The sequence below is a fragment of the Saccostrea echinata genome, unplaced genomic scaffold, assembly GCF_033153115.1.
Source record: "Saccostrea echinata isolate AGI-Se365-2 ecotype Australia unplaced genomic scaffold, CSIRO_AGI_Sech_v1 ptg000305l, whole genome shotgun sequence".
NCBI classification, from domain to species: Eukaryota; Metazoa; Mollusca; class Bivalvia; order Ostreida; family Ostreidae; genus Saccostrea; species Saccostrea echinata.
This window is the reverse complement of record NW_026890053.1, coordinates 8,048-21,021: the sequence shown is the minus strand read 5'-3', so window position 1 is coordinate 21,021 and position 12,974 is coordinate 8,048. Positions and strand designations below refer to the sequence as shown.

The 12,974-nt window shown below is 31.8% G+C and overlaps 2 protein-coding genes across 2 annotated transcripts; both read right to left on the bottom strand.

The window, feature by feature from the left end:
- Positions 1-40: 40 nt before the first annotated feature.
- Positions 41-3,047, bottom strand: LOC133177971 (uncharacterized; the record flags this gene model as incomplete). Its single annotated transcript, XM_061312784.1, has 4 exons — positions 2,993-3,047; positions 2,629-2,859; positions 2,106-2,360; positions 41-180 (listed from the first exon to the last, which is right to left on the bottom strand). Coding segments are annotated over exons 1-4 (681 nt in total), but the record flags the coding sequence as incomplete, so codon positions are not given.
- Positions 3,048-8,289: 5,242 nt separating this feature from the next.
- Positions 8,290-10,976, bottom strand: LOC133177970 (scavenger receptor class F member 1-like). Its single transcript, XM_061312783.1, has 4 exons — positions 10,973-10,976; positions 10,007-10,135; positions 8,968-9,099; positions 8,290-8,444 (listed from the first exon to the last, which is right to left on the bottom strand). The coding sequence occupies exons 1-4, from the start codon at positions 10,974-10,976 to the stop codon at positions 8,290-8,292; spliced, it is 420 nt and encodes a 139-aa protein (XP_061168767.1).
- Positions 10,977-12,974: the final 1,998 nt, after the last annotated feature.

The window sequence follows — 12,974 nt, the reverse complement described above, 5'->3', positions numbered from 1 at the left end:
CAAGCTTTCTTGAAAGTAGGTTGACTCGCCAAAAAGCTACCCTTTGGTTATTGGCAGAAATACTACATTGATGACCATTTGCAGAAAAGTCTGATTTTAAACCATCCACTGCCTTTTCAGGTCCAAAATTAGAAGGATGTGTTGTTTTCTGCCAGGTCGGATGTTTATATGCGATATTTTCTAAAAAATATACATATATAAAATTTTACATATAGATGTAATTTAATTCTCTAAAATAAAAGGTATTTATAAACGAACTGAGGAATTCTGCAAGAAAGACAAAAAAAAAATAAAACTCGTTGTTTCTCTAGAAAAAAAATCGGAAATTTACTTGAATTTAGATTTTATTTTTAATTCATTTTAAGCAAGTTTAAAAATACTGATTTCATTGAAAAAATAACAAGCAAAAGCATGACGGCATATTGAATTTAGGGAACAATAATCATAGTACTTTAGTTTGTTGTGGGCATCAACATTTTCCTGACAGATTATTCAACCAGATTGAAAGCAAAGGAACTGGTTGACATCAGTTATTATTAACGTCAGTGGTGCTACATGTAATGTCGATACAGAATGATGCTCGCCAATTTGAAAGAAACATTTCAAGGACAATTTGGCATTGGGGTATCAAAAATATACAAAAATAGGAAGAAACGATGCTTCTCCTTCAAGAGTGGTAGAAAAGGATCCCTTAAAAACTATCGGATCTTTTTTTTTTTTTTTTGCAACAGGGATATATTATGTATTCCCTCCTCCTCAAAGATAGAAATGTCCCTTCTAACTGTTCTAAACCGAATAAATATTCCCATTCAACAGAGGGTAATGGTAACCTTTATTTATTTGTAACTAATTATATACATATGGATATGATGTAACTATTCTCGCCGCGCTTAAAGGATTATACCTCCCCCCCCCCCCTTTAACACGGAATTTTTCCTTAATTGTTAAAAGCCAATTTTATATTCCAGCTTAAACCTGAATATAAATTATCTCCGTGATCCTTCTGAACAGTGAATAAGATATTAAGTAATCAATTGTTTGAGTCAAGCAAATACAAAATATTAATGTATATCTTAGAAAGATGTCATCAAAGCATAATAATACTTTTTTGCTATCAAAATTGAAGACTCATTTTGTCACACGTTTATATTATACAATTATTGACTTTTGATGAGGTCTACTCGTGACTATACGGACCTGGTCAGGTATTGGTAGACCTAGGCCGAAGGCCGAGGTTAACCAATTCCCGATCAGGTCCGTATAGTCACGAGCAGACCGAATTTAAAAGTCAATACACTTTAACCGTTTTATTAAATGATCAGGAATTTTACAATATTTATGACACTTTAGTTCTTGTCACCAACAAATATAAACACTCATAATATAATGCGTAGTGTACCAACACATAATTATCATTGTAGTTATATTTCAACAGCTTAACAAATGTTTAAAAGATGAAAACAATATTATTAAACAATAATTATTGAACTTTTTACTAAGAAATGAGTTTAGTCTCTTCGAGTATTAGCATCTGCCATGTTTACATTAACAACAACTCATACTATGGTTGGTGAACGGGTAAAACCCGAATAAAACTCCCGGAACTTCATTTTGAGGTGAACTCACCCTGAGGTACACCTCAGAAAAAGGTGTCTAGACCAATTAAAGAGCATCAAAATTCCTGCTCATTTGATGATTTGCAAGATTATATAAAACAGATGCTGTTTTGACCAAAATTAAAGAGATGGAACGTTTTACTATCCTCAGATTGCATGAAGTCTTACGTATTTCGCAGCTTTTCCCGCGGAATCCTGGCTCACATTGAATACATTCACCTGTTTCTATGTCACATTGCAGGCAATTTTGTAAACAAGGAAGAAAACAATCTTTACCATAATAACCTTCCAAAGGGCATCCTATCAAAATAGGAAGTTTTAAAATTAACTAAGACAAAAAAAGATCTGATTAATCAGGTAGGCATCTAATTCGAAACACTAATTTAAAGAAAACAGTTATGCTGAATTGTTGTTATATTAGAATTATCATCAATATCATGATGATAAATTTGAAGTCGAAAAATTAATACAATTTAGTCATTAATTTACCGTAAACTTCAACTTCACACAACTCATTAAAAGCAGTTTCAGAATAGTCCTGAGGATATTCTTTCGTGAGAAGTCTTTCATTATGATATATAACATATTGTCCGTGAACGGTACAAGTAATATTGACGACATCTGCGATTGTTGTGATGTTGTATTCGTTATCATGGAAACACAATGTTCCATCTTCCTTGTTTCGTGTATTTGACACAAAAACCGAGAAGCCCAGAAACCGTGTCGTAAAGTGATTGTCACTATCTGGAATAAATATTTGTCAGTCAATCTATAACATTGTTAATTGATGAGCATAAATTGCTTCCAATTCTAGATCAGACCTATATAAATTTTCATATATTAACATTCAAATTTCAAATTATTTCCTTAATTAATGTTTAATAGGCTCACTAATCCTTCAAAGAGGAAAACAAACATATATCAAAATGTGTAAAATTTTAAAAATAGTAATTATTCCTTAATGACAAATAATTAAAAGTTTCTTAATTTTTTTTTTACAAAACGATCTTACCCCAAGGGACGTTATCGGTTCTGTAATAAATAATAATATGGTGGATACTAAGGATGTCTTGAAGGTCAACCCACCAGGTGGCTGTGGTTTGACCAGTGGTGGATATGGAGCACTGGTGTCCAAACCAAGAACGGTTGAATTTAAGTCCATCAACAGCCTTTTCTGGTCCAAGTCCAGAATGATTCAAATATGTTGTAGCTTGCCATGTAGGTTTAAGAAGTGCTATATTTTCTAAAGTAATACAACAAAGGAGTCCACTACTTGGACACTTATTACGAAAACCCATAAAAATCGAGAATATTATTTTTCCTTTAAGCCACATAAAAGTCAAACCCTAAGGTATATATAAAAGAAAATTATTTACCATAAGAACAAGACTTTCTTGGAAAAGCCAGAGCTATAATCATACTCAGAATCATTTTGATCCAAGAACATCTCATTAATGTGGATATAAATAAATTCACTTCCTGTTTAGCAACGCATGCTTAATTTGATTGGCATATATTATATTTGGTTTGATTTGATCAATTGGGAAGTATATAACCAAAACGAAAGCTGATACAAAATGAAGATAAATGATAAACTATCAATTGGAACCATAAACCAAGTTGCTACTTTAGAAGAGGAAGATACGATGTAACAGAAAAAGGCTACAATTTACTTTATAGAATATAACTATATTCATTTTGATCAAGGATAGCTTTTACTATGTGTATGTTTCCTTTATGTACCTATGCATCATCTTACACCATTTATCAATGGGAAAATAACTTATTTTTTTTCAAATACTTTAGATAAGCTACAAAACGGAGGCGTGGTCTAACTAATATGTAATGACCATACAAAACCGACTATTCTAGAAAATACATGTACAACAAAATGAAATAATGTGCGATTTTAAACTAAAGGAGAGCATTAAACCACATGAAAACTTACATACTTAATATGTTTTTTATCGTTAGTTAAAACCCACATAGCAACGTATATACAAGTCACTGATCGCAAAGAATTTGTCGTAGTAACGTCATTCCGTAAAACTTGACGAAGTTTGTATACAATGAGAAGCGAATCAAGAAAATATTTTCACAATAAAAATGTATTTTGTAATTAAATAAAACATAGTTTTCAGATATTTAACAGGTAATTAACTTGAATGTGGTGTCTTTTTTTTTTTAAATGTTTTACCCATACATTTTCCGTAAATTTCCTATTTTACCGATACTGTATATTTGTATGCAGAAACACTGGAGGGTAATATAAGGGTCCCAATAAATCGATCTAGTGCAAGAGCATACAATCAATGGATCATAGTAAGCTTTTACGCATAAACACTAGAAACATTAAAGTAATTGAAAATCGCTGCGATCCTGGTGAAATCTTGAAAATGAATTAAACATTTGTATATCAAATACAGTAGACCAGCAAAAAAAATAATAATAATTAAATAGTAGAATCTATACATATAGGATATAGGACACAGCTACAATGGGTGTTGAAAAAATATATATACTAAACTTAAAATTTGAACTTGGAAATATCCTTGCAATATTGAAATTCATAGGTTACCTCAATACTGCAAGTATATTTGCTAAAATCACGTGACTGCCACATCATGTATCAAGTCTAAATAGAAAATCGTATCGTCGTAAATGTGTGGTTACTAACCATATTTCATTTTTCTGATATTAGTAGAGTACTTAAAAAGAAGGGCCATCCTGAGTACGAATGTACTTTTTTATCCCAAAATATCGCCCTCTTAATATCTCATCAATTTTGATCATTGTCCGTTATCTTCACGTTTTACATCAACATGAAGGTATCCGTATGCGCTAAATAATAATTTCATATGCAAAATGAATCAATAAGGGACAATAAAAAAAAACTTAACATATACATGTATTCCAAAGTTAATTTCTTAGGAATAAGACTGGTCTGCAATACACGTTTGATACACAGTATACACCTCGATGTTCTACTGAGAATTTTTCGTACATGTGTCTTCAATTTGATTTGATGTGCTACGTTTTGATAACCAGAATGAGATACAGTGATAGATCATCAGTATGCCAACTTCTTTTGTGACTATTGGACTAATACCATAAAAGGCAGTGAGCAACAAGACTCACATTAGTTATCACCACGGTACTGTGATTTCCAAGAAATTTTATAACATTTCTCCCTTCAATGATGATTTCACGGATTGTCGAAACCTTTTTTTTTAATTAGACACAATATTATATAATTTATAGTTTACGTGACAATTGTTCACAGAGATACCGTCGGTCATATGCAAAGTGCAAAACTGAAAAATAATTGGCTGCAGTTTTAAACAACTCGCCCAAAGACCCATATAACCATTGTGTGCTATATTTGCAAGATTGGACAAGGTGTTTAAATTCTTTAGCATGTGCTGCACATTTGTTAAGTAATCATTTTCGATTAAATGGATTGCCAATAGAATCGAGAAGTACATATTCGTTTTAAATATTAATGTATCCAATATGTTGACATATATTCAATTAAAACATATTAAACTTTAATGCAATGATGATAATAAGTCTGGTACTAATTTTCTTTTAATGACACGCCATATACAATGTTATGATGCAGATAAATTAAAGGATTGTTCATCATATTATCGGTTACATGTGTATTTGAAAAAAAAAAAATATTTTTTGGCATAAGAATAAATGAATAAAAAAAAACGTGATTTAAAAAGTCAGATACTTAATGACAAAGGATCATTGTAAGGAAGTGTCAAAAACATAGAAGTAGTTTCAAACATTCAGTGTTTTCGTTAAAGAGCGGAAGATCAATATTTATATTTCTTTACATATTGTAATAATCACTATTCGTGTTATTAAGGAATTGCAGTTCGGTGTAACTTCCTCCATTATTTTGTTCCTCGACATCCAGACTGACTGATCCTGTTTGTACTCCTGCTGACATAAAATCACGTCTGGAACCACAAGAGTGTGCCTTCTGTCGTTTTCTTTTCAGACCTGAATCGTACCTTTTAAAGATAACTAAAGGTCAAACAGAATGAAAGTCTACATGGAAAGTCATTGAGAGTTTTTATTTTATAAAAAAAAATGTGCTCAGATATTTAAGATCCTTTGAGTACTTTGAGTATTTATTGAATTAAATCATGTTGTTCTATCAGAAGAAAATAAAATGGACAAAGCTGAAATGGTGTGGTCTTATGTGGTGTTTGTTACTAATTATAATTAATTATAAAATATTATTTATTTGATGACCGTTTACGGTAACTCAGTAGGTAGAGCGCTCGCTCCGTGATCGGGAGGTCGTGAGTTCGAATCTCGGCTGCAAATCACACAAGTCGATAAAAATGGTAGCAACTGTTCCTTCGCCATGCGCTCTGCACTTTGAAGTGAAAGTTGCAGGTCCTTCGGATGAGACCTTAAAAACCGTGGCCCCGTGTCACGGCAAGCGTTGACACGATAAAAATTCCTCACTGCTCAATGACCCTGAGTGTCGGGTAAAGGTCTAAATTTGAAGCCCTACACCAGTATATGGTGACTTCTCTATAATATGGGTGAAAAATTCTCGAATGGGAAGTAAAACAACATACAATCAATCAATAATTGATAATCCTCAACATTTTACCTGCTTATGCAGTAGGCAAACACAAGACATATGTTGATTGACAGGCTAACTGACAATACCGCAACTGTTTCCATTGATCCAAGAATTCTGCTCACTTTATGATAGCTAACTAAATTTTGCAATAGTGAAATTAAGAAAGATTACAAACCAATTAAATGCATTTTATGAATAAAGATTTTTTTTGTATCTGAAAAGAAATATAATTAATACGTGGGCAATAAGAATAGATATGTATGTAAAAAATTACACTCAAGACAATCCAGGCCTTCCCATCCAAGTTTACAGCCATCCATGCAATGTCCACTGATTCTACTGCAGTTTCGGGACGTTGAGCAAAACATACTGCACTCCTGTTGACAATTGACTCCAAAATATCCAAAATCACACTCTGTAACAGTATAAAAACTGATAACCTTAAAATACGTATATTTTTCTTTCTTAACTTAAACGATCGGACATCTTCTAGACTAATAAATCTTATCTGTTTACATCCACTGATCAGTTAGTTATTTACAGTGAATTTTTTTTCTCCAAGCCATGTGTATGAAAGATATCTTCAAGAAGTAGGCTTTTTATCGATGTAAAATATAGATTAATAATACAATAGTTTACGTACTCTCATCCACTCAATACTAATAACTTGTTCAGATTTAAATATAAACAAAGAAAAGCTTTCTTTGTTAATACAGGAATTAAAGACTGCAACCAATGCAGAAAAATGTGCATAGCCGGCTTATGAGGATAACGTATTTTTCTGCAATGCGCAAACCATCCATAATCCATGTATTAATAGACAAAGTTTAAATATCGATTCATCAATTCATCAGTCCTTCCTTCCAACTATATAACTAAATATATATCTACCGTCATGACATGTTTTCCCATTGTATCCTGCCTCACACACTCCAGCACAACTTCCGTCAACATTGCTACACGCTCCAGTGCATCTTCCACAATATCCACTGCAATTTACACCATATGTTCCTAAAGCACACTCTAAAAATATCAAAATAGAGTGTATGATTTCAGTTAAGATAAGTTTCAATGAAATTTTTTATTCTAAGAAAAGTTCAAGTATTTTTGTTATTCAACACAATAAAAAACCTTTTGTGTAAATGAACACATTAAATTGATGATAAAAATGAACCAGGTCTAAATTCTAGTAAAATTTTCTATGGTCGAATAATTAAAATGAAGAAGGCCACACCAGCCAATAAACAGAATGCATTTAAGCAAACCCAAATTGATTACAATATAATATCCCATTCTTGAAACAGCATGATGTATGCGAGGTATATTGAAAGGTTAGACGACAGATTTTCCAATTATGTGAAATTTAACGAAGTCTTTGTAAGTGAAGTTTGTCTACATAAAAAGTTTCTTCAAGAAAAAGTGAAGTATATTTCCAGGCATTTGTGCGAGATTCCAAAGAATGGTATTTCCTTTATATTCATCAAACTTGAAATAACCTGATTTGTGGATATTTTTATTTTAGTGTACATGTAATGTTTTGAGACATATTTGAACCAGTTTAGAAGATAGCAAAGATTATATGCATAGAAAGAAATTCGAGGGACATACCGTCAGACCTTATTAACTGTTTAAAATGTACCTTTGTTACACTTAATTCCTAAGTAACCTGCAAAACACCCATTTGTACAGTGTCCATTTACATGACTGCAGTTTCCGAAACATTCTCCACATTGGCTAGTACAGTTTGGTCCATATGTTCCTGATGCACATTCTATATAAAAGATTAAAAGATTATTTATTTATCTACTATGCAGATGTGTTAAGGAAGCATTCAAATTAATTCTCAGGAAATTTGGACTTTTGAAAGAAAATGAAGTTTTGATAATTTATCGAAGCCGCCGACAAAACGTAAACTATTCTTAACTATTGCATTAAGACATTACATTCTAAAACATTGATTTAGAATTCTGTGAGATCGGAATTCAGATATCTTGACTTACAATGGAGAGCTACATATAGACAGACAACTAGGGAGACAAAAAACTTTGATGGCGGAAGTAATTAAAAGAAGCAGATTAAGCAACCTTTATCGCACAAATCTCCCTGGTACCCGGTTTGGCATCCTCCAGAGCATATTCCGTTCATATGTATACACTCCCCTATACACATTCCACAACTTTGATTGCAATTATCTCCAAACTTTCCCAGTTCACAAACTAAAAATATATATATTTTTATGATAATAACTTAGTTAGTTTGTATGTTTATATGCTGTTTAACGTCCCTCTCGAGAATTTTTCACTCATATGGAGACGCCACCACTTGCCGGTGGAGATGTGCAAATTTTGTCCTTTACTCGGCACTTACGGCCATTGAGCAGTGAGGAATCTTTTTCGTGCCAGCAACTACTGCGACACGGGACCTCTCATCCGAAGGACCGATCTCCACGTCCCACAGTGGGATTCGAACCCGCGACGTAAGGATCATCTCCTTACTTCGCGACTCTAGAGCAGTGATAATAACTTAGTTATCGTTATTTAATTCTTTATAAACAAAACAATTGCTTACACTGTTTCTTGGCAATATTCAAAGAAGTCTCAAAGGTCTCAATATTTTAGAAGCCTTAAAATCTTATTATCTGTAGGCTATCGACATATAGTATCATTAGAAAAGACTCAGTTTATATACTCATAACCAATAGTATATTATTGTCATAAGAAATTTTAAAATTATACTGACCTTCATTGCACATGATTCCCATATATCCCGGTTTACATCCTTCAGAACAATTCCCGTTTTTATTGTCACAGTAACCGGCACATTTTCCACATTTATTGGTGCAGTTAACACCAAAGGTTCCCCGAGCACAAGCTAGAGGGGACAAAATAGTGATAAAAAATTATTTTAGGAGAAATGCACCACCCTTATTTAATGGATCTTTAAAACCTCTGTAAGGGAACATTATTTTAGCCTTGAAAAACCAATATAAGCATTTGAATTTTTTTATATTATTTTATTTTCTATTTTTACAAAAAAATAAATAAAAAAATGTAGAAATCCTTTAACATTGAAATCTGGCTTATTCTACTCCAGTGCAAGTATATTCACTTTGAATTCGACCCTTATTAAAAACTCCAATATAATTTTGCTGTTTTCATTGTTTGTATCCCTGCAATCTGACATTTTTTTAATATAGATGGCTTTAAGAAAAACCTGTTCTTAACAGATTCAGAACAGCTAGAAAGCTTTAGGTAAGTGATTCTCAAAAGAAATAACTAGAAAATAATAAGTGGATGTAAGATATTTGTACTCAAATTCAAAGACAGCATTCTAAGTACACCAGTGAAATATACATTTTCATTATATTTCATCTCAGCCCAACAGTAAACCTCACATTTCATTCTATCTTTATTTTCAAAATTTAGGAATGTTCTCTCAATTTCAAACATTCCTTTAATTTTTTTTTTCTTTTATATGAGAATTGTCTTTTATTTTTCAAAATATAAAATTTTTTCTCATCACTTTTTAAGAATAAGATTGTATTAGGAATTAAAGTACTGTAAGCCTATTTTTTCCGCAGGGTCATAATTCAGCAGAATCACAGCAGAATTACCTGGATTTCCTAGATTGTCATCATTTGTTCCAATGAATCTTAAGTACGCTGTGACAAATTTCCGCGGAAAAAATGTGACTACGTAGCAAAATTTAATCTAAGACGGAAAAAGTGCATCACGTATCCTTTACAAAATTTACTAATTTCTTAATTTGGAAAACTTACGGAAGTCACAATTTTCTCCTGTGTATCCAACATCGCACCATAAACAGGCACCTGTTTCTGTGTTACAATGCTGACAATGTGTTGGACAAGGAAGTGAACAATTTCCTCCATAAAATCCTAGAGCACATCCTGTAAATTACAGATTAGTGTGCACAATAAATATGTCGATATGCTGGGCAAAGAAGTAAACATTTTTATCAGTTAAATCCTAGTTTACATCCTCAAAAATTTGAAATTAATGTGCACAATACATTTATCAAATGTGTATGTTTATAGGTACTGGAATTGAATCAGAATTGGATCTGATAATAGTGAATTTTTGGAAGCTTTAAAAATATGTATCTAACTGAAGGAATAGATATTTCCATTAAACACTACAAATATGTTTATTTTAGAATTTTGTTATATGTAAAATGAAAAGGCATTTAAATTATGGAAAATAGTTTGATCATTATACCCGTATCACCTGCATATCACGTCTATGTCTCTTATTTGATTCGATAGTCAAGAGCATGTTCTACGTACGAACAATTTCAAAAACGATGCAAACTATTGACAAACAAGTTGATGAAACAAACATAGCAACAGTCTCGTTCTAAAGTAATCATTTTGCAAGTTCTATAGTCGACAAAATGACTTTGTCAGTAAATGCAATCTATCACTAAGTCAAATGCTGCCTGACGTTTTGTCATACTAATTCTTAGGGCATTATTTAAACATGTAATTGTCCGCAGATTTTTTTTTTTTTTTTGTTTTTCCGGATCATAGCAAGGAGCAAACAGCGGATGTGACCGGTCGGCACGGGATGCTCACTCCTCTATGGCACCTGATCCCACCTCTGATGTTTTAGAGGTCTGTGTTTGCTCTGCTTCAGATCTGTATTTTTTGAATGGACTTTTGAACTTGAAAACTGTTCGTTATCTCCATATTTCATCAATTATATAAATCTGTTCACCATAGAAATACTCATTCTTACCATAAACTTCTACTTCACATAATTCATTGAAAGCATATGTAGAATAACCAGACGGGTAAACTTTGTTGGTCTTCCTTTCGTTGTAATAGATGACATACTGGCCGTATAACTCACACGTGATATTTACTACAGCTGGTATTGTTGTCATGTTATATTCGGTTTCATGGAAACATAAACTGCCATCATCTTTATTTTCAGTGTCTGATACATAGACAGAGACTCCAAGAAATCTCCCAGCTAACGCATTATTTTCACCTAAAATAGCACGGAATTAATGCTTTCACTTTTATCAAAGATGTACATGCATTTGCCTTTGGTCTCTGGGGACAATTGTACTGAGTTGATTGTTTTAACTTGCGTTTGTTCGAATAATCAATATAGAGGTTTTAAATTTCTAGTACCAAATAGAAAATTTTATGATACCAAACCATTAATTTGAAAAAAATTCAAACTAATTATGAGTTAGATCGTCACAAAGATTATTTAAATTCGGCAAATATAACAAAAATGTATCTTTAGAATGAGAAAAACAAGTAAGCTTGATAATTAATGCATTCAAAATAAGTCGATTATTGAAAATGTATTGTTGGTATACCCCAAGCAATATTTTCTGTTCTGTAGTGAATTAAAATGTGATGAATAAACTTTCTTCCAAGTAGGTTGATTCGCCAAGAAGCTTCCCTTTGGTCATTCGCAGAAATACTACATTGATTACCATCTGCAGATAAGTCTGATTTTAAACCATCAACTGCTTTTTCAGGTCCAAAATTAGAAGAGTGTGTTGTTCTTTGCCAAGTCGGATGTTTAAAAGCATAGTTCACTGAAAACAAATTTAAAACTTAAAGTACAAATTATATATATATATATATATATATATATATATATATATATATATATATATATATATATATATATATATATATATATATATATATATATATATATATATATATATATATATATATATATCACTATTGTAATGATGTTCCCCTGTCTGTCCCTGACATTTTCCTGTCTCCCCCTGACTTTCTCCTATGATTCCCTGACGTTGTCCCTGACTACCCTGTCTACTCCCTGACGTCCCCTGACTTTGCCCCTGTTACCACTGTCTAACCCCTGATGTCCCCTGACATTCCCTGACGTCCCTGTCAACTCCCTGATGTCCCCTGACTAAGCCCCTGACTACCCTGTCAATTTCCTGTCATCCCCTGACATTCATTTTGACCCAGAAAAGGGTTAAAATATGTTTTTGTTGCTATTTACAAGTGAGAAATACGTTACTCTTGGCAATTTTTTGTGAAAATATATATTTAGTCAATTGTTATTTGTTTGAATATCTTGAGTAATTTATTTCTTAAATATGTTTTAGTTTAGTACATGTACCTTTTAGATAAATTTTAAGGAGAATAAATGCCAGATACTTTGAAAAGAATGAAGAACAATTTTATTGCATCTTGTCATGAATGGCAAGTAAATATATCTATATTTATTTATATGTTAATCTATATATCCACATGTATTTATTTATTTATTTGTTTTATTTATTATTGACTAATTTAGTAATTAAATTTATTCATATATTTCTTTTAAGATATATTATCCTTATTGAATTATAAATTAATTGATTGACATTATATATTTATTTACTTTTTTAATTCCTTTTATTTCAATTAATTAATTAATTCTATTTTATTCAATTTATTTGTGAGTTTCGCATAAACAGTCGTAAGGTACACAAAATATGCTTCAAAGTATCTTTTAAGCATATTTACATTTCTTTTGATTCTTTTAATTTCATGATGGGTATCAAAATAATTGTCTTATTAAGCACAATCTGAATTCGGAATTTGTTTTATTGCTTCTTTGACTTTGGTAAAAAATTAAAAAATATATTACTCAGAAACTGTCACGGTTGTGAGAGTAGTTCCGAGCTGTTGATAGTTGACAAGTGACTCTGGGTACACAGACCAGACACCTATTGTTCTTTTGACT

Excerpts from the sequence above, each read along its gene's own strand:
- LOC133177970 (XM_061312783.1), bottom strand. Across the intron at positions 9,100-10,006 it reads AGGAGAAAATTGTGACTTCC|CTTGTGCTCGGGGAACCTTT; the intron begins GTAAGTTTTCCA and ends TGTCCCCTCTAG. Across the intron at positions 8,445-8,967 it reads GGGAATCATGTGCAATGAAG|TTTGTGAACTGGGAAAGTTT; the intron begins GTCAGTATAATT and ends ATATATTTTTAG.